This window comes from Stomoxys calcitrans, chromosome 4 (assembly GCF_963082655.1).
Source record: "Stomoxys calcitrans chromosome 4, idStoCalc2.1, whole genome shotgun sequence".
Classification (NCBI taxonomy): Eukaryota; Metazoa; Arthropoda; class Insecta; order Diptera; family Muscidae; genus Stomoxys; species Stomoxys calcitrans.
The window spans coordinates 147446267-147468679 of record NC_081555.1 but is presented as its reverse complement, the minus strand read 5'-3'; the positions used below and the strand labels follow the sequence as shown (position 1 = coordinate 147468679).

The window sequence follows — 22413 nt, the reverse complement described above, 5'->3', positions numbered from 1 at the left end:
CAATATCTCTATTTTCAAAGACTGTAGCGTGATTTTAACAGACGGACGGACGGACAGACTGACGGACAGACGGACGGACGGACAGACGGACGGACAGACGGACGGACAGACGGGCGGACAGATGGATGGACGGACGGACAAACGAACGGACAGACGGACGGACAGACGGACGGACAGACGGACGGACAGACGGACGGACAGACGGACGGACTGACGGACGGACGGACTGACGGACGGACTGACGGACGGACTGACGGACGGACTGACGGACGGACTGACGGACGGACAGACGGACGGACAGACGGACGGGCTGACGGACGGACTGACGGACGGACATGGCTAGATCGTCTTAGATTCTTACGCTGATCAAGAATATATATACTTTATAGGTGATGGGTATATTTGTATATTCGAGGTGATGGATACCCATAGTTCCGCCCGGCCGAATTTAATGCGTTTTTATTTATTCAAGGGCAGTTTAGAATCGAGGATTAAGCCCATATATTTTCCCTCTTTCGACAACTACATGGTGATTTCGTCCAAAAATGGGTGTCTAAAATCAGGAGGCTCTTTGAACCATACTCGGGACACTTTTTAATAGTCATAACGGTAGGCAAAAATTGCGACTTGTTCGATTGGTCTATATGGTACCTATTTCAGGTTATAAACCGATTTGGTTCATACTAGGCACAGTTGTTGGAAGTCGTAACAGCACTCTTTGAGCACAATTTTAGCTAAATCGGAAAAAATTGCGGTTTGTAAGCGCTCAAGAAGTCATATAGGGAGATCGGTTTATTTGGGAGCTATATCAGGTTATAGACCGATTTAAAGATTCTAATATAGCTGCCATATAGACCGATCTCTCGGTTTTAGGTTTTGGGGCCAGAAAAAGCGCATTTATTGTCCGATGTCGCCGCAATTTGGAACAATGAGTTGTGTTGAGCCCTTCGACATCCTTCTTCAATTTCACTCAGATCGGTCCAGATTTGGATATAGCTCCCATATAGACCGATTTAATGTTTTGGGCCCATAAAAGGCTCATTTATTGTCCGATAATGCCGAAATTTGGAACAGAGAGTTAAGTTAAGCCCCTCCACATATTTCTGCAATTTAGTTTAGATCGATCAAGATTTGTATATAGCTGCCATATAGAGCGATATCTCGATTTAAAGTCTTGGCCCCAAAAAAGGCGCATTTATAATCCAATTTAACTGAAATTTGACACCGTGACTTATGTGAGGCTTTTCGACATCCGTGTCGTATATGGTTCAGATCGGTTTATTTTTAGATATAGCTACTAAAAAGACTAATATTTTGTTATACACAATTAAACATGTAAAATGTCTTGTACTTATTAGTATTTGATCCAAATCGAAACATATTTCGATATAACTGCTATGGGACATAAGGAATGCAATTTTTATCAGATTTTGATGAAAGGTGGTTTACATATATACCCGAGGTGGTGGGTAACCAATGTTCGGTCCGACCGAACTTAATGCCTTTTTACTTGTTTTGATATTCCCCAAAGCCGTATATAATACAAATCAGACTATATCTAAATATTGCCCCCATGTTTACCAATTTTCTGATTAAAGGTCTTAGATCCCATTAAATCTAAATTTAGTACCTGATTTAGCTGAAATTTTGACAATAATTTGTGTTGGGACCGCCGATATCCTTTCCGAATATGTTTTAATATAGCCCTCATATATTGGGTTGCCCAAAAAGTAATTGCGGATTTTTTTATATAGTCGGCGTTGACAAATTGTTGGGACAGGGTCAAGCTTGTGACTCTGTAATTGCATTCTTTCTTCTGTCAGTTATCAGCTGTTACTTTTAGCTTGATTTAGAAAAAAAGTGTAAAAAAAGGATATTTGATTAAAGTTCATTCTAAGTTTTATTAAAAATGCATTTATTTTCTTTTAAAAGATTTTTGGGCAACCCAATGCATCGAATTCCCGATTTGAGATCTCCGGCCTATAAAAGACACAACTATTGCCCAATTTAATTGAAATGAAAAATTTTAGTTGTCTTAGGCATCCCATCATCCGACCTAAATATGAATTTTTTGTTGTTGCTTTGTTTTTTGTTGGGCTGTAGCTCACCCCAGGGAAAATGTCAAGCTACGCCAATGTCTGTACGGTAGTTATATCCAATTATGGCTCATTATAGGCATTACCGAACAAGGATTTTAAGAGGTCTTGTACAACTCGCAAGTCCATGTCTCAGTAAAAGTGGGTCATAAAGGCAAAACATTAATTCGGGAGGCAGGTCTATAGTACAGCTTCATACAATCAAATAGGACCGATTTAAATCATCTGTGGAGAAAGACAGCTCACTGCTCCAATTCTCGCTGAAATAGGTTTTAATATTTTATAGACCCAATAGCAATATGGCAGTTATATTCAAATTTGGTCCGGCCGGGACCATACTTGTTAGGGATGTCTCGTGTAGTACAGACATCTAGTATATGTACATTTTATATTTCGAAATGAATATTTCGATGTCTTACAATCGGAATGGTGAAATAACTCAACCCCTATACATTGGTATCGATTAAAGAAACACTAATTAGTCACATGCTCCAATTTTCCGAGGAAATTTCCAAGAAATTTTAATCTCCAAGGAATTTTTACAGTAATTTTGTAGTCATAAAAAAATTTTATGTATACATTGGGTTGCCCAAAAAGTAATTGCGGATTTTTCATATAGTCGGCGTTGACAAATTTTTTCACAGCTTGTGACTCTGTAATTGCATTCTTTCTTCTGCCAGTTATCAGCTGTTACTTTTAGCTTGCTTTAGAAAAAAAAGTGCAAAAAAAGTATATTTGATTAAAGTTCATTCTAAGTTTTATTAAAAATGCATTTACTTTCTTTTAAAAAATCCGCAATTACTTTTTGGGCAACCCAATACCCAGCTAATTTCATTTTGTAAAAATTTGGTTTTCGTGGAAAATGCAGTAATTAATAGCAATTTCTTTTATACAATTCATATCCGTTTGTTCCCTAAAGAAGCCTTTCAATTAAAGTTTTCTTTGTCATTTCATGTCATTTATTAAATTCTGATATTATCATACTACGTGTGTCAAGGATGGCGTTTCACAGGCCAAAAACGGAAATTTCAAGCTTAAAATGCCATGTGTAATTAAATATTCATACTTGTGTATGTCTCATATAATGAATTTCATAAATATTCAACTTTAATTGAATTATATTGAAGAAATTTAATTATAACATTGCACTTGAATAATTATGAAAGAAATTAACAAAAGACTGGCAATGACAATTTTTGTCATTTAATTTGATTATTTTTTTGTGCATGGCGAAACGCTTCGAAAATTTACTCAATAATTATAAGCTATGAATTAAAGAGTTATGCAATTTTTCTCCGCTTTAAGGTAGCCAAATATTGCATTTAACAGTTATGGGAAGACAAAAGTTAGGCGGTACAGAATATAAAATACACTCCGCACTCAGTACATACATATGTAAATAAGGTGACATTATTATCTATACGCTTATCGAAAACTGGAACGATTAGGATTCTTCTGCAAAACTGCTGAGATGAGCAAAAAACAGTTCATACAAAATTTCGAAGAAATCCGTGCAAAATTTTAGTAAGTGTAAGTGAAAGTCGAGTATATATACATTAGGGTGTCCCAAAAAACAAAAAAAAAAAAGTATTTTTTAAAACGCATACCCTTCATTTTTATTGCCACCACCATAGGATAGGGGGTATATTCATTTAGTCATTCCGTTTGCAACACATGGAAATATATATTTCCGGTCCTATAGAGTACGTATATTTCGGATAGTCATAAAATTCTAAGACGATTTAACGATGTCCGCGTATCAGTCCGTCCGTCCATCTGTTGCAATCACTCTAAAGGCTTCAAAACTTGAGATATTGAGCTGAAATTTAACACAGATACATCTCCTTGCTGCACGTTCCTGAACGGGCGAAATCGAATCATGTTTGGATATAGTCTGAAGTCCAAAAAAGTTTCATTTATTACCCGATTTCCAGTGAATTGTTTTAAGCCTTGCCACATCTTCTCATATATAAAATACAATTGGTGTTTGTTTGTAGGTTTGTTTGTTTGGTCCATATAGACTCAAAAACGGCTGATCCGATTGCCTATGTTTCCGTCTGGAAGGAAACATAGGCTATATAATTTTTTGATATCGAGAGAGGGGCGGACCCCCCACCGTTACCCCAAAAACACCACCCAAAATCAAAGGTCGACTGATAAGGACAATATGGGTATCAAATGAAAAGTGTGGTGGAGTAGATAACGAATCTGGCATACAAACTCATGACGAAGTATAGATGGTCGCCCCACCCACATAAAAACGCCCAAAATGGGTATATTAGCCAATCACGGCTATATCGGACTCGGGTTGTTTGTTCCGTATAGGCCGAAAAACGGCAGAACCGATTTTCTCGAAATTTTAGAAAAGAAACTCCCTCAAACAGACACATTGGACGTTCATTTCAATATGAGGCTCAAATGAAAGGTATTCGGGAGTAGATTTCGAATCTGGCACACAAAATCAGATCGAAGTATAGGGAGTCACACCACGAGTTGCTGAAAGTCTACCACCTACAAATATGGTTCAGATTGGACTATATTTAGATTTTGCTGCCATATAGACCGATCATCCGATTAAGGGTCTGAAGCCCATAAAATCTTTATTAATTACTCGATTTCCAAATGAAAATGTTTCACCCTTAAACCCATGTCCAATCTGAAACATTAGTCGACGACATTAGAGTGAGAGCAGAGACAACGGAGGACATAATGAGGATTTTGATGAAAACGCATTTTCCACAGGATACGACGGTACCCACGGAGACACCGAAATCTTGGAATAATATAGTTGATCGTAGGCTTAGCATAACGGAATTTATGGTCAAGTAAGTCCTGAGCTTCAACCCATTTAAGTCACCCGGACCTGCTGCGTTAATACAGAAGGAGGCGCCCCATCTGGTCTGTTTTTTAACAGCATACTTAAGACTTGCATATACTCCAAAAGCCTAGCATGAGGCAAGGGTGGTATTTATAACCAAAGGCAAGGCAAGTTATGCAACACCAAAGGCCTATAGACCCATAAGCCTTACGTGCATAAAATAGAAGAATCATTCGATGCCAAAACGTACACCCTGACTGAATTTTATCGCCACTCTTATGGGTGACCACCATAAATGACCTATAACGGATGCTGATGGATTGTAGCTCGTCTGCTACGTAGACGATGTTATAATACTTCTTAGGGGGTAAGGATTCGAATCAGCTATGCAGAAGGTCTTGCATAACATAAGACTGAGCTGGACTCAGGCATTTTGATGTTAACCCAGAGAAGAACGAAATATGCCTGTTCACGAGCAAGACGAAGGTGGGCCAATTTGACGCACCACACGATTTCGATATCTGAAAAGTTCAAATACTTTGCAATGATCTTGGATAGGAAACTCAATAGAAAGTCTCACAATCAGGGGCGTACTGAGAAGGCTCACAGATGTTGGGCACTATGTAGATGGGCAGTAGGCTGAAAATGGGACCTGAATCGGAGAATAGTCCACTGGCTCTACAGGAGCGTGATTAGACCAATACTTACTTACGCCTCAGTAGGTAGGTGGAGTGCCATGAAGAAAAAGTGCAACATAAGGACCATACAATAGGTTTAGAGAACATGTTGTCTTGGCATAGGCGGAGCGATGAGAACCATGGTACTGGAGACTATTGTAGATATCCGACCCATTGACATACAGCTTAAGTGTGAGGCAGCCACTGCGGCTATGAGGCTTAAGGCGATGGGAGAATGGATTGAGGATGGGAGCAGCTCATACCATCGCGGTATAATCGAGGCGACGACAGGAAACCTGGAAGGAAGGGAACTGATTTCCGATCGTATACCTGAGATGAACCTTGAAGTCGAGAGCGAGGCACTGCTGCCATCGGCACAGTCTTGGATTGACGGAATCCTAGTATTGCCATCTGGAAGATCATGTTACACGGTTGGATCAAAGCTAGAGAACAGAGTGGGGCCGGGAGTCCACATTGAGAATCCAGGGAATGAGATCTATTTTAGACTGCCTGACCATAATATGGGCCTGTAGGCGGAAATTTGGGCTATCACTGAATGCGTGAGGTGGAGTGGTGCTAACGCGAGGATGTCGAGTGTCAACATCTTTACAGACAGTAAAATGACCATAAGGGCAATAACAACCAGGACGGTGAGATCACGAACAATCTTGGAATGTAAGAAGGAGATAAGCGCCTTCTCTGCGGTTGACACAATCCGCATCGTTTGGGTGCCGGGCTATGACGGAGTAAAGGGGAATGGAAGGGCAGACGATTTGGCGTGAAGGCCAAAGGACTGCCGTCAATAAACTTGGTTAACCCGAAGCCTTTCGGGTCGACGCAGTCCGAGTTAAGGGAGAGGGCGACGAACGTGCATGTAACACTGTGGAACATCGAAAAAGTCGGTAGGACGGCGAAAATACTATGTGGTGGTCCGGGTAGTGAGAGAACGATACTTTTGGTATTATAACGGTACACATAGGACTACGAGCTCACTTATGCAAAATCCGTACGGCAAGTAATAGCATGTGTAGGACATGCGGGGAAGATGATGAGACGTTGGAGTATTTCATATGTCATCGCCCGGCTTTCGCGGCTAAAAGACATCAGTATTTAGGTGGGGACACAATGCCAGACATGAACCAACTTAGGGGTGTTGCATGGAAAGCAACTAAGGATTTTGTAAGTAGCACCGAATTCCTAACATAGATTTTCTCTTTCGAGGTTACTTTTTTAGTATTTAGGGCGCAAAACAAATCGATTATTGGCGTAGGTGTTTCTCTATCATGGCATAGGGTGGATTAATATCCGCACCCTCTTTTTCATTATATCCTAACGTAATCTAGCCGATTTCGCTGAAATGTCAATTAGTGTGTTGTTTCAGGCCTCCCGCCATCTTACCCACATATAGTTAAGATCGTCGGTTAAGGGTCTGAAGCCCACAAAAGTTTTATTTGTTACCCGTTTTCGTTGAAATTGGGAATAATGAGTTGATTTAAGCCTCCAAGCATCCAACCCTAATATGATCTAGATCAGACTTTATAGCTGCCGTATAGGTCGATCTTCCAATATAGTGTCTTAGAATAGAATGAAAAGGGAATTTATTGCCAGATTTCGCTGAAACTGTTACATGTATTGTATATGATTTCTCAGCACCTGAATAAAGTATGATCGAGACCAGCCCCTTTTTTATACCCACCACCGACGGATGGGGGTATATTTTTTTTTTGTCATTGTGTTTGCAACACATCGAAATATCCATTTCCGATCCTATAAAGTACATATATTCTGATCACCGTAAATCACCTTAAAATCTAATACGACCTAACCATGTCCGTCCGTCTGTCTGTTGAAATCACGCACAGACTTTAAAAATAGAGATATTGAGCTGAAATTTTGCACAGCTTCTGTTTTTGTCCATAAGCAGGACGAAGATGGACTATATCGGACTATAAATTATTATAGCCCCCAAATAGACCGTTACGCCGATTTAGGGTCTTAGGTCCATAAAAGGCACATTTATTATCGGATTTTACTGAAATTTGGGACAATGCGTTGTGTTAAGCCACACGACATTCTTCTTCTTCACTTTGGCCTAGATCGGTCAGATTTGGATATAGCTGCCATATGGACCGATCCCTCGACATCCTTCTTTAATTTGGCACAGATCGGTCCACTTTTAGATATAGCTGCCGATCTCTCGATTTAAGGTTTTGCGCCCATGAAAGGCGCATTTATTGTCCGATGTCGCCGAAATTTGGGACAGTGAGTTGTGTTAAGCCTTTCGACATCCTTCGTTAATTTGGCTCAGATCGGTCCAGATTTGGATATAGCTGCCATATATACCGATCCTACGATTTAGGGTCTTATGCCCATAAAAGCCACATTTATTATCCGATTTTGCTGAAATTTGGGACAGTGAGTTAAGTTAAGCCCCTTGACATACTTCTGCATTATGGCAAAGATCCGTCCAGATTTGGATATAGTTGCCATATAGACCGATATCTCGATTTAAAGTCTTGAGCCCATAAAAGGCGCATTTATTGTCCGATGTCGCCGAAATTTGGTACAGTGAGTTGTGGTAGGCCCTTCGACATCCTTCTTCAATTTCACTCAGATCGGTTCAGATTTGAATATAGCTGCCATATAGACTGATCTCTCGATTTAATGTTTTGGGCCCATAAAAGGCGTATTTATTGTCCGATGATGCGAAATTTGTGACAGAGGGTTGAGTTAAGTCCCTCCACATATATCTGCAATTTGGTCTAGATCGATCAAGATTTGCGTCTAGCTGCCATATAGAGCGATATCTCGATTTAAAGTCTTGGCCCCAAAAAAGGCGCATTTAAAATCCGATTTAACTGATATTTGACACAGTGACTTAGGCTTTTCGACATCCTTGTCGTATATGGTTCAGATCGGATTATTTTTAGATATCGGATTATTTTTATATATTCGTTTCTTTTCTTTTAATTTTAAGGATAAGGTGTGTGTTAACAGCCCTGCGTCGATTCAAGACCTCAAAAAACAGAATTTGGGAAGCTGTCGAGAACATAGGGCAGACATTTTTCGATTGAGTTATGGAAAATTAATGAAAATGATGTGGTTCTGAAGTCGAAGTCGTGGTGGTCAGTTGTCTGATATTTTTTCATTATTAACGGCATACCTTCCACTTTATTATGAAATAAACATCCAATTTCCTTTGCATGGCATTTGGGTGAAATCGGCTCAGTTTTAGATAGATTTTTTCTTAGATATTTTTTTTTGAGTATTTTTCTACCCATTCGTTTTTAATGGTTATAAGTGATTTCCCCCAAATATGATTTTCGTTATTCCTCATTTCAAACTTACCTTATTCCTCTTAAAATCTATATTAGTCCTAACAGTTCTGTGGTGTAGATTTTGCACCGGACGTGCATTATTACCTAAAGGAGCTTTCGGTGTGGTCTCTGAGCCCTGCATGAGTCGTCGCAGCTGGTACAACTGCAAATAGACATAATACGCAAAATGGAAATTTATTAATTTAATATTCGATATACATATAACATAGAGCAAACTGAATTGTAAAGCTTTTAATAAATGTATTTATAATTATTTATGAGCTGTGGTCATTTGTCGCGTAATCGTGTGATTGTCATAAATCATATTTTTACCCAATGGCTGTTCTTTTGTTGTTTTTATTAAAAAAAAAAAATTATAATAATATATACAAAATAACAAATCAATACTTAACATATTAATGTGGAATTATTATATGCTAAACCACCACTGTGGTACAGGGTATTATAGATTAGTGCATTTGTTTGTTACACCTAGAAGGAAGAGAGATAGACCCATTGATAAGTATACTGATCGGCTCTGAGGCACTTTATGATTCGATTTAGCTATGTCCGTCTGTCTGTCCGTCTGTTCTTGTTAGTTTGTGTACAAACTACAGATTATAATTCTTATCCGATCGTCTTAAAATTTGGCACACACGTTTTTTGGCAGAGAGACGAAGCCTGTTGGATTTGGGAAACAACCGCGACAGATTTGGATATAGCTCCCATATATATGTTAGCCCGATTTCCAATAATGTGGTCATTTGTTAACCGATTCTATCGAAATTCGTCAGGAAGAATTTTCTCTTGATTTGCGACACTGGTGAATTTCATAAAAATCGGTTCAGATTTAGATACAGCTCTCATACATAAATATCATCCGATACTTACTCCTAGAGCCACCGCTAGCGCATTTATTTACCGATCTTGCCTAAGATTTCCACAACGCTTTCCTCGACGACTTCGAAATCGGTTCAGATTTAGATATAGCTCCCATAAACATGCTCGTCCGATTTTGAATAACATTGCAATAAAGTTCTAATTTGTTAACCGATTTAATCGAAATTTGGCGAAAAGAAAAGTCTTATGAGTCCTAATATTACTGCTTAACTTCATAGAAATCGGTCCAAATTTAGATATAGCTGCCATATATGTATATCGCCCGATTTTCACCTCTAGAGCCACTACAAGCGCATTTATGGATCAATCTTGACAAAAATTTTCACAACGTATATGGTTAATTATGGAGGCCACCGTAGCACAGGGGTTAGCATGTCCGCCTATGACACTGAAAGCCTGGGTTTGTATCCTGGCGAGACCATCAGAAAAAATTTTCAGCGGTGGTTTTCTCCTCCCAATGCTGGCAACTTTTGTGAAGTACAATCCCATTTAAAACTCCTCTCCAAAGAGGTGTCGTACTGCGGCACGCCGTTCGGACTCGGCTATAAAAGGAGGTCCCTTGTCATTGAGCTTAAAACTTGAATCGGACTGCACTCATTGATATGTGAGAAGTTTTGCCCCTGTTCTTTAGTGGAATGTTCATGGGCAAAATTTGCAAATTGCATATGGTTGGGTTAGGTTGAAAAGAGGGTGCAGATATTAATCCGCCCCATGTCACTATGGACATACACATAAGCCAGTAATCGGCTTGTTGTGCGCTCTAACAACTATAAAGTAACCTCTCAAAAAGAAAATTTTAAGTAAGGAATTCCGTCCTACTTACGAAATCCTTAAATTTTTTCTATCGATTTGGATATAGCTTTGGGCATCCAAAGTTCGGACCAGCCGAACTTAGCACGTTTTTATTTGTTTTAATTCAATCATAACATATACAAAAAGCATAATTTATTCGTATCTATTCGTTTTTTGCTGGTGTTACTTTTTATACCCACCACCGAAGGATGGGGGTATATTCATTTTTATACCCACCACCGAAGGATGGGGGTATATTCATTTTGTCATTCCGTTTGCAACACATCGAAATATCCATTTCCGACCCTATAAAGTATATATATTCTTGATCAGCGTAAAAATCTAAGACGATCTAGACATGTCCGTCCGTCTGTCCGTCTGTCCGTCTGTCTGTTGAAATCACGCTACAGCCTTTAAAAATTGAGATATTGAGCTGAAACTTTGCACAGATTCCTTTTTTGTCCATAAGCAGGTTAAGTTCGAAGATGGGCTATATCGGACTATATCTTGATATAGCCCCCATATAGACCGATCGGCCGATTTAGGGTCTTAAGCCCATAAAAGCCACATTTATTATCCGATTTTGCTGAAATTTGGTACAGTGAGTTGCGTTAGGCCACTCGACATCCTTCGTCAATATGGTTCAGATCGGTTCAGATTTGGATATAGCTGCCATATAGACCGATCCTCAAATTTAGGGTCTTAGGCCCATAAAAGCCACATTTATTAGCCGATTTTCCTATGATTTGGGACAGTGAGTTGTGTTAGGCCCTACAACGTCCTCCGTCAATTTGGCTCAGATCGGTCTAGATTTGGATATAGCTGCCATATAGACCGATCCTCCGATTTGGGGTCTTAGGCCCATAAAAGCCACATTTATTATCCGATTTTGCTGAAATTTGGGACAGTGAGTTGTGTTAGGCCACTCGACATCCTTCGTCAATATGGCTCAGATCGGCTCAGATTTGGATATAGCTGCCATATAGACCGATCCTCAAATTTAGGGTCTTAGGCCCATAAAAGCCACATTTATTAGCCGATTTTCCTATGATTTGGGACAGTGAGTTGTGTTAGGCCCTACAACGTCCTTCGTCAATTTGGCTCAGATCGGTTCACATTTGGATATAGCTGCCATATAGACCGATCCTCCGATTTAGGGTTATATGCCCATAAAAGCTACATTTATTATCCGATTTTGCTGAAATTTGGGACAGTGCGTTGTCTTAGGCCCTCCGACGTCCTCTGTGAATTTGGCTCAGATCGGTTCAGATTTAGATATAGCTGCCATATAGACCGATCCTCCGATTTGGGGTCTTAGGCCCATAAAACACGCATTTATTGTCCGATGTCGCCGAAATTTGGGACAGTGAGTTAAGTTAAGCCCCTTAACATACTTCTGCATTATTGCACTGATCTGTCCAGATTTGGATATAGCTGCCATATAGACCGATCTCTCGGTTTTAAGTTTTGGGGCCATAAAAAGCGCATTTATTGTCCGATGTTGCCGAAATTTGGGACAAAGAGTAAAGTTAAGCCCCTCCACATATTTCTGCTATGGGACATAAGTAATGAGTTTTGCACCGGATTTTGACGAAAGGTGGTTTACATATATAGCCGAGGTGGTGGGTATCCAAAGTTCGGCCCGGCCGAACTTAACGCCTTTTTACTTGTTTTTTTTTTGCTTTTATTTTTCACTCATTTACATGGGTTAACAGGAATTCGCCGTTTTAATTGTAACCACATTTTCACACTGTCGGGTATGAGGAATACCGCAATTTGCATGCAAATTATGACGTCGGCACTTCCGGTGTCTGAAGGGGATATTTAATTATGTTGCAAATTGAGTTGTATTCGTGTGTAGGAATTTAACGAAAAGTTAAACGTATTGAAAGGATGTCACACCATTCAACAAAGGATATGGAAAATTGTTATTATGAGGAATTTCTGATTGCAGTTGGATGGTGTGGTATACTGGACTATCTCTTGACTTACAAATACACATTTTGCCCATGAACATTCCACTAAGGAACAGGGGAAAACTTCTCACATGTCTATGAGTGCAGTCCGATTCAAGTTTAAGCTCAATGATAAGGGGCCTCCTTTTCATAGCCGAATTCGGACATTAGTAATGCAGTGCGACACTTTTTTTTGGAGAGAAATGTTTTCCTCGGCTTCTAGGCATAGCAACACAAATATCTCAAAAATGTCGCCAGCATTAGGAGTGGTAAAGGCAAAGCTGAAGGTTTTCTTTTCTGATGTTCTCGCTAGGATTCAAACATAGGTGTTCAACGTCATAGGCTGATATGCTAAACTCTGCGCAAAGGTGACCTCTCTTGGCTTACTTCTTATTTCTGATGTTCTCGCCAGGATTCAAACCCAGGTGTTTAACGTCATAGGTTGATATGCTAACCTCTGCGCAACGGTGGCCTATCATGGCTTACTTCATATAAACTAATCTCTCTATTTGGTGGCTCGACCGCACAGATATTCTTAACATACCGTTTTATGAACTTACCTCTTGTTTTGTTATATATATTGGTTTATTAACTATTATCCAGACAGTGCTTTCCCAGCAGCCAGGATGTGTGGTGGATCCTTCGTATGTTATATAATGATCGGTATTTGGCAGTAGAGCACGCACAGATAAATGTCTGATGGGTGTTGAAAATCCTAAAAAGAATACAAATGGAGTTAGACATTAAAACACAAAATTGTTATTGAAAAGACATTCTAAAGATTAAAGGTTAAATATCAGTGCTTAACAAAATAAGCTCGGCCGGGCCGAATCTTATATACCCTACACCATGGATGGCATTTGTCGAGTTCTATACACGGTATCTTTTTTTAGACAAACAAAGAATATTTAATAAGAACTGTTATGCTATTGGAGCTATATCAAGTTATAGTCCGATTCGGACCGTAAATGAATGCTGAACCCTGTAGAAGTCATTGTGTAATATTTCAGTTCATTCGGATAAGAATTGCGCCTTGTAGGGGCTCGAGAAGCAAAATTTGGGAGATATGTTTATATGGGAGCTGTATCAAGCTATTGATCGATTCAGACCATTTTAGACACGTATATTGAAGGTCATGAGAGAAGCCGTTGTACCAAATTTCAGCCAAATCGGCATAGAAGTACGCCCTATAGAGGCTAAGGAAGTCAAGATCCCAGATCGGGTTATATGGCAGCTATATCAGGTTATGCACCGATTTGCGACATACTACACACAGTTGTTGAAAGTCATAAAAAAACACCTGATTCAAAATTTCACCCAAATCTAAAGAGAATTGCGCCCTCTAGCGGCTCAAGAAGTCAAGACCCAAGGTCGGTTTATATGACAGCTATACCAGATTATGAACCGATTTGAATCATACTTAGTACAGTTGTTGAAAATGATACCAAAACACTACGTGCAAAATTTCAGTCACAGCGGACAAGAATTGGGCCCTCTAGAGGCTCAAAAATCAAAACCCAAGATCGGTTTATATGGCAGCTATATTAAAACATGGACCTATTTAAACCATATTAGACCATATTTAGCGTAGTTGTTGAAAGTGCTACCAAAACACCATGTGCTAAATTTCAGTTAAATCGGATGAGAATTGCCCCCTCTAGAGGCTCAATAATCAAAGCCCAAGATCGGTTTATATGGCAGCTATATTAAAACATGGACCTATTTACACCATACTTAGCGTAGTTGTTGGAAGTACTACTAAAACACCAGGTGCAAAATTTCAGTTAAATCAGATGAGAATTGCGCCCTCTAGAGGCTCAATAATCAAAGCCCAAGATCGGTTTATATGGCAGCTATATCGGGTTCTATACCGATTTACGCCATACTTAGCACAGTTATTAGAAGTCATAACAAAACACCTCATGCAAAACTTCAGCCAAATCGGATGAGAATTGCGCGCTCTATTGTCTCAAAAAGTCAAGATCTAAGATCGGCTTATATGACAGCTATACCATATTATAAACCAATTTGAACCATACTTAGCACAGCTGTTGGAAGTGATACCAACACACCACTTGCAAAATTTCAGTTAAATCGGACGAGAATTGCGCCCTCTAGTCGCTCAAGAAGTCAATACCCGAGATCGGCTTATATGGCAGCTATATCAAAACATGGACCGATTTGGCCCAATTACAATCCCAACCGACCTACACTAATAAAAAGTATTTGTGCAAAATTTCCAGCGGCTAGCTTTACTCCTTCGATAGTTAGAATGCTTTCGACAGACCAACGGACGGACGGACACGTCTATATCGACTTAAAATGTCATGACGATCAAGAATATATATACCTTACGGGGTCCTAGAGGAATATTTCGAGGATTTACAAACAGAATGACGAAATTAGTATACCCCCATCCTATGGTGGTGGGTATAAAAACGGCGCTAACAATTTATGTTGAGTAATTCGTTGTTAAATTTGATGTACATGGGTACGTATGAGTACCATTCGAATAACTACCATACATTATACGCCACCATGGTCACTTATATTCAATGTCGTACCGGGCAAAGAACTATGTATTTGCAAATCAAATGATGTTGGTGGGTATAAAAAATGATAATGGGTGACAATTGCTATGCTATTGGAGCTATATTAGGTTATAGACCGATTTGGGCCATACTTGTTGGGATGTTGGAGACCATACTAGAAGTCATTGTGCAAAATTTTCGATAAGAATTGCGCCCTATAGGGGCTCAAGAAATAAAATCGGGAGATCATTTTATATGAAAGTTATATCAGGTTATGGACTATTTCAGACAATTAAAGTTCATAGAAGTTCAGCCAAATCAGACGAAAAGTGAGACCTTTAGGGGCTCAAGATGTGCCATCTGGAGTTTGTTTTATTGGGTTGCCCAAAAAGTAATTGCGGATTTTTTTAAAAGAAAGTAAATGCATTTTTAATAAATCTTAGAATGAACTTTAATCAAATATACTTTTTTTACACTTTTTTTTCTAAAGCAAGCTAAAAGTAACATCTGACAACTGACAGAAGAAAGAATGCAATTACAAAGTCACAAGCTGTGAAAAAATTTGTCAACGCTGACTATATGAAAAATCCGCAATTACTTTTTTGGCAACCCAATATATGGGACCTACATCAGGCTTAAGACTGATTCAGGCAATACTGGACGCCTAAGTTGAAAATCTAAGACGAAGTCACTGTGCAAAATTTCAGTCAAATCGTATTAGAATTACGCCTTCTAGAGGCTAAAGAAGTATAATCGGTCGATAGGTTTATATGGGATTTATATCAGGTTTTGGATCGTTTCGAATTATACTTCCGAATTTCACCCAAATGGGATAAGAAATGCGCCCTCAGTGGTTAAGATCCGAGATCGGTTTATATGGATGCTATATCAAAACATGGGACGATATGGCCCATTTACCCAACCGACCTATTTGAATGGGAAGTATTTGTGCAAAATTTCAAGCACCTAGCTTAAGTTCTTTGAAAGTTGTGTGAATTCGAATGAAAAACAGACAGACGGACCGATCTAGCCAGGGATCGACTTAAAATGTCATGACGGCTAAGAATTTATATATATTTTATGGGATCTTAGAGCAGTATTTCGATGTGTTATAAAGGAGGCCACCGTAGCGCAGAGGTTAGCATGTCCGCCTATGACACTGAATGCCTGGGTTCGAATCCTCGCGAGACCATGAGAAAAAAATTTTCAGTGGTGGTTTTTCCCTCCTAATGCTGGCAACATTTATGAGGTACTATGCCATGTAAAACTTCCCTCCAAAGGTGTGTCGCACTGCGGCACGCCGTTCGGTCTCAGCTATAAAAATAAGGGCCCTTATAATTGAGCTTAAATTGGAATTGGACTGCACTCATTGATATGTGAGAAGTTTGCCCCTGTTCCTTAGTGGTATGTTCATGGGCAAAATTTGTTTTTTAGTTGTTTTTTTGTTTATAAAGGGAATGACGAAGTATGTATACCCCCATTCTATGATGGAAGGTATAAAAACTCATACAAAGGAATTCGTTTACTATTATTTTGTAATTTCGTTCCCATAAAGAAGTTTCTGGCAATTTCAGATAATTTCAAATTTAAAACATTTTTTAGAAAAAGCAATAGCTAAGCCCTCCCATCCATTCCTAAAGGCATTAAAAATTTAAGAATTTCCCACCTTAACCCCTTGCTGATTGACAGAAAGTTGAGAAAGACTCCAGAACCACAAAATCCACAGCAAGTGGTAAGAATGTGCCAAATGCCAACAAGTAATCCTGTGGCGCGGGCAATTGACGACAGACTTATACGGCTGTTGCATGAAAATTATGCCTTAAATTTGCAGCCATTATAAGCCACAAACAAATTGCCTTAAAAAAACACGGCGAAAACTATTGCAAAGTCATGGGGAAAATAGAGACAGGAAAAACAAGGCTTTTTTTCTTTTAAACTCTCAAAAAGTGTTTCCCTCAAAGAAAGAAAGAGAGCTGCACTTCGTGTTGGTTATGCATATTATGAAATATTTTCATTGGCTTTAATGGAGCGCAAATAGCAATGGCAAGACATCGACATCGTAGGCCATTGATGGTAGAAAAAAAAGAAAATATTCATAAGTCCTGGGTTTTTTTCTTTGTATGCATATACATTTATATATTGGGTTACCCAAAAAGTAATTGCGGATTTTTTAAAAGAAAGTAAATGCATTTTTAATAAAACTTAGAACGAACTTTAATCAAATATACTTTTTTTACACTTTTTTTCTAAAGCAAGCTAAAAGTAATAGCTGCTAACTGACAGAAGAAAGAATGCAATTACAGAGTCACAAGCCGTTGAAAAAATTTGTCAACGCCGACTATATGAAAAATCCGCAATTACTTTTTGGGCAACCCAATATATATATATATATATGTATATAATGAAGCCTTGGTGCTCCTTGAAAGTGTTTTGCAAAGTTTTTGCCATTGGAATGGCTGCATGCATTTCTGAAGAAAAAACGATATCCATGCAACATAAACATTGTTGTACTAGGTAGGCATGACTGTGTATTAAGTGCCAATAACTGCTGTCCCCTGTTGATGAGATATTTTCATTTGGTTTTTCTTTCACATTTGTGCAGAGGTGGGAGAGAGAGGGAATGAAATAGCAAAAATTTCAAACGAATGGCCAGATAGGCAGAAATAAAACGAAATAAAACAAGTAAAAGTGTGCTCAGTTCGGCTGTGCCGAATCTTATATGCCCTCCACCATGGATCGCATTTGTCAAGTTCTTTGCCCGGTATATCTTTATAGGCAAACAAAGGATAATAAGTTATTTGCCGATTGGGTCCATACTTGGTTTGGATGTAGGAAACTATAGTGGAAGTCATTGAGCAAAATAACAGCCATATCGGATAAGAATCGGGAGATCGGTTTATATGGGAGCTATATCGGGGTAAAAACTGATTTCAACCATACATCGCATAGTTGTTGAAAGTCGAAATAAAATATTTTTTGCAAAATTTCAACTAAATTGCATAATTATTTCGTACTCTAGAGGCTTAAGAAATCAAAATCCAAGATCAACTAAACATAACCAGCTATATTTGGTTATGAACCAACCATACTAGACACAGTTGTTGGAAATCTTAACAAAACACCTCGCGCAAAATTTCAACCTCATCGGATAATAATTGCGCAATGTAAAAGCTTAAAAATTCACGATCCGAGAGATCCAATTTCAGTCATATTGGATAAGTATTGCACCCTCTAGAGGCTCAAGAAGTCAAGATCTGAGAGCGGTTTATATGGCAGCTATGCCACAACATGGATCGATTTGGCCCATTTACAATCCAAACCTACTCGCACTATTAACAATTTTTGTGCAAAATTTAAAGCGCCAGTAAGGAAGGGCAAAAGTCGGGCGGTGCCGACTGTATAATACCCTTCACCTACCCTATAAGTATAATGTGGAACCTATATCCAATTCTGAACCAATTTTGATGGGCCTCGGCGAGCAAATATGTTCAAACTGTAACAAGTACGGTTGACAAATGACCACATTATTGAAAATTACCCAAAATCTGTCGGACATATATATGGGAGCTATATCCAATTCCGAATCGATTCCGAGCAAACTTCTCAGATAATGTAGTAGTCGTCGAGAAAAGCGTTGTGCAAAATTTTGGCAAGATTGGTCAAAGAATGCGCTTGCAGTGACTCTCGGGGTGAAAATCTGGCCATATACATATATGACAGCTATATCTAAATCAGGGCCGATTTCTATGACATCCATCAGTAATATTGAGAGTCGTAAGAAACTCCTTCCTGAAAAATTTCGACAGAATCGGTTAACAAATGACCATTTTATTGCAATATTACTGCAAATCGGACGAACATGTATATGGGAGCTATATCTAAATCTGAACCGATTTTGATCAAACTCTATGTATAGTGTGGTAGTCATCGAGGAAAGCGTTGTGCAATATTTTGGCAAGATTGGTCAATAAATGAGCTTGCAGTGGCTCTAGGAGTGAAAATCGGGCGATATATATATGAGAGCTATATCTAAATCTTAATCGATTGCCATAAAATTCATCAGTTATGTTGAGAGTCAAGAAAAAATACTTCCAGCCGAATTTCGAGAAAATCGGTTAACAAAAGACCATTTTATTGCAATATTACTGCAAATCGGACGAACATATATATGGAAGCTATATCTAAATCTGAACCGATTTTGATCAAACTCTATGTAAAGTGTGGTAGTCATCGAGGAAAGCGTTGTGCAATATTTTGGCAAGATTGGTCAATAAATGAGCTTGCAGTGGTTCTAGGAGTGAAAATCGGGCGATATATTTCTACCGGGTGATTTTTTTGAGGTTAGGATTTTCATGCATTAGTATTTGACAGATCACGTGGGATTTCAGACATGGTGTCAAAGAGAAAGATGCTCAGTATGCTTTGACATTTCATCATGAATAGACTTACTAACGAGCATCGCTTGCAAATCATTGAATTTTATTACCAAATGTTCGGTTAGAAATGTGTTCATTCACCGTTCAGCGATGAGGCTCATTTCTGGTTGAATGGCTACGTAAATAAGCAAAATTGCCGCATTTGGAGTGAAGAGCAACCAGAAGCCGTTCAAGAACTGCCCATGCATCCCGAAAAATGCACTGTTTGGTGTGGTTTGTACGCTGGTGGAATCATTGGACCGTATTTTTTCAAAGATGCTGTTGTACGCAACGTTACGGTGAATGAACACATTTCGAACCGAACACTGATTTTGGTAATAAAATTCAATGATTTGCAAGCGTTGCTCGTTAGTAAGTCTATTCATGATGAAATGTCAAAGCATACTGAGCATCTTTCTCTTTGACACCATGTCTGAAATCCCACGTGATCTGTCAAATACTAATGCATGAAAATCCTAACCTCAAAAAAATCACCCTTTATGAGAGCTATATCTAAATCTGATGCGATTTCAATGCAATTCACCAGTAATGTCGTGAGTGGTAATCCTTCCTGCGGATTAAAAAATGACCATTTTATGGCATTATTACTTAAAATCGGACGAACATATATATGGGAGCTATATCCAGATCTGAACCGATTTTTTCCCATTTCAATAGGCTTCGTCTCTAGGCCAAAAAACATGCCTGTACCAAATTTGAAGACGATTGGATGAAAACTGCGATCTGAACTTTGTTCACAAATTAATATGGACAAACAGACGGACGGACAGACAGAACATAGCTAAATCGAATCAGAAAGTGATTCTGAGTCGATCGGTATACTTATCAATGGGTCTAGGATCAATTTGTTGTTGGACTGTCATAAAATTTTGCAAAAGTCATCCAAGGATGAAGGCCAACGCTATTGATTTTAACAAAATCAGTGCAGATTTATATATATCTCCCACATATATATCTTCCCTTCGGTGTAGCCTTTTAAGGCTATAGTAGCCACATTTTAGGCTGATATCTACAAAATTTTGCGTGAGGTGTTTCCTTTGATGTCCCAACATTTGTGCAAAATTTTATAAAAATAGGGTCAGGTAAAAATTTAGCTCTCATATATATCTTCCATCCGATGCTACCTTTAAGAAGGTTGGGACAAACTTTGGGTACCCTCCACCTAGGGAATATATGTAAGCCACCTTTGGCCACAATCCGGTGAAAAATGCCTTTTTTTCTGCTTCCATAGCACCCATATCGAAATATGTTCCGACCAAATTCCTCACGCACATGCGAGTGGTCTAAAAAATACAAGTCTCTATTGAATTTTGGTTCAATATTGGTCATTTTGGCAGCTATATCCAAATATAGACCGATCTGAATCATACAGGACACGGATGGCGAAAAGCCCAACATAAGTCAATGTGTCAAATTTCGAGCCATCGGGATAGGTTCCATATACACTGAGAGGTGAGGCCCAATATTATAGCTGCCATGAAACGAGGCATGAATTTGGCTGTGGATTTTTTGGTTAGTCGGACACTTAAACACCTTGTCTCCAGGTTTACTCCGCTGGATGAGAAGCTAGCCACAATCTGCATAAACGCCAACTTCTTCAACATCGGATATTTTATACGATTCGCTAGAAAAAGAGTATGACTGCTGTCCCTCCCATGCTGTTTAAATCATTCTGGGAGATTTAAATGTGAAAATAGGAAAGGAAAATATCTTTGGCCCAACAGTCAGAAAATTTAGCCTACACGTAGAAGCTTCTGTAGGGCCAGTGGACTACCCTCGGATTCAGGCCCCTACGGCCCGTCTACATAGTGCCCAACATCTGTGAGCCTTCTCAGTACGCTCCTGAAAGTGACACTTCAAATTCAGTTTCCTGTCTAAGATCACTCCTAAGTATTTGACCTTGTCGAAATCGTCTTATTATGGAAACGTGGTGCGTTAAATTGGCCCACCTTCGTCTTCCTCGTGAATAGACATGTTTTAGTCTTTTATGGGTTAACATTGAGACCTCTGGGTCTAGCCCAGTCATATGCCATGTGCAAGACCCTTTCGGATATTCTGCCGGTTTATATCGGAGCTATGTCAGGTTCTTGACCGATTTGAACCATACTTGGCCCAGTTTTTGAAAGACATAACGGAACACCACATACAAAAATTCATGCCATGTGCAAGACCCTTTTGGCCATTCTGCCGGTTTATATGGGAGCTATGTCAGGTTCTTGACCGATTTGAACCGTACTTGCCCCAGTTTTTGAAAGACATAACGGAACACCACATAAATACAAAAATTCAGCCAAATCCGATGAAAGTTGCGGCCTTCAGGATGCTCAAGAAATCAAATCGTTAGATCGGTTTATATAGGAGCTATGTTAGGTTCTTGACCGATTTGTACAGTACTTGACACCGTTGTTGAAAGTCATAACGGAACACCACATACAAAATTTCAGTAAAATTGGATGAAAATTGCGGCTTCCAGGGGCCCAAGAAATCAAATTGGGAGATCGGTTTATATTTGAACTATATCCAAATCGGAACCGATATGACCCATTTACAATCCCCAACGACCTATATCAATATAAGGTATCTGTGCAAAAGGCTAGCTTTACACGTTCGACAGCTATCGTGATTTCGACAGACGGACGGACATGGCAAGATCGACTCAGAATGTCTAGACAATCCAGAATATACATAGTTTATGGAGTGGCCGATCATTACTTCGAGGAGTTACAAACGGAATGACTAGGTTAGAATACCCCATCCTGTGGTGGGGGTATAAAAAAGAATCTGTGCAAAGTTTCAACTCAATATCTCTATTTTTAAAGACTGTAGCGTGATTTCAACAGACAGTAGGACGGACGGACATGGCTAAATCGTCTTAGATTTTTACGAGGATC

At 39.1% G+C, this 22413-nt stretch overlaps 1 protein-coding gene across 2 annotated transcripts in view; it reads right to left on the bottom strand.

Annotated features, from left to right (window-relative positions):
* Positions 1 to 22413, bottom strand: part of LOC106091864 (carbonic anhydrase-related protein 10) — a 160233-nt gene that overhangs the window by 2851 nt on the left and 134969 nt on the right. For both annotated transcript variants that reach the window (XM_059366805.1, XM_059366803.1), the window contains exons 6-7: positions 13116 to 13270; positions 8940 to 9071 (exon numbers count right to left, since the gene is read on the bottom strand). In XM_059366805.1, the coding sequence (XP_059222788.1) occupies positions 8940 to 9071; positions 13116 to 13270 (287 nt within the window). The remainder of the gene's footprint in view (positions 1 to 8939; positions 9072 to 13115; positions 13271 to 22413) is intronic.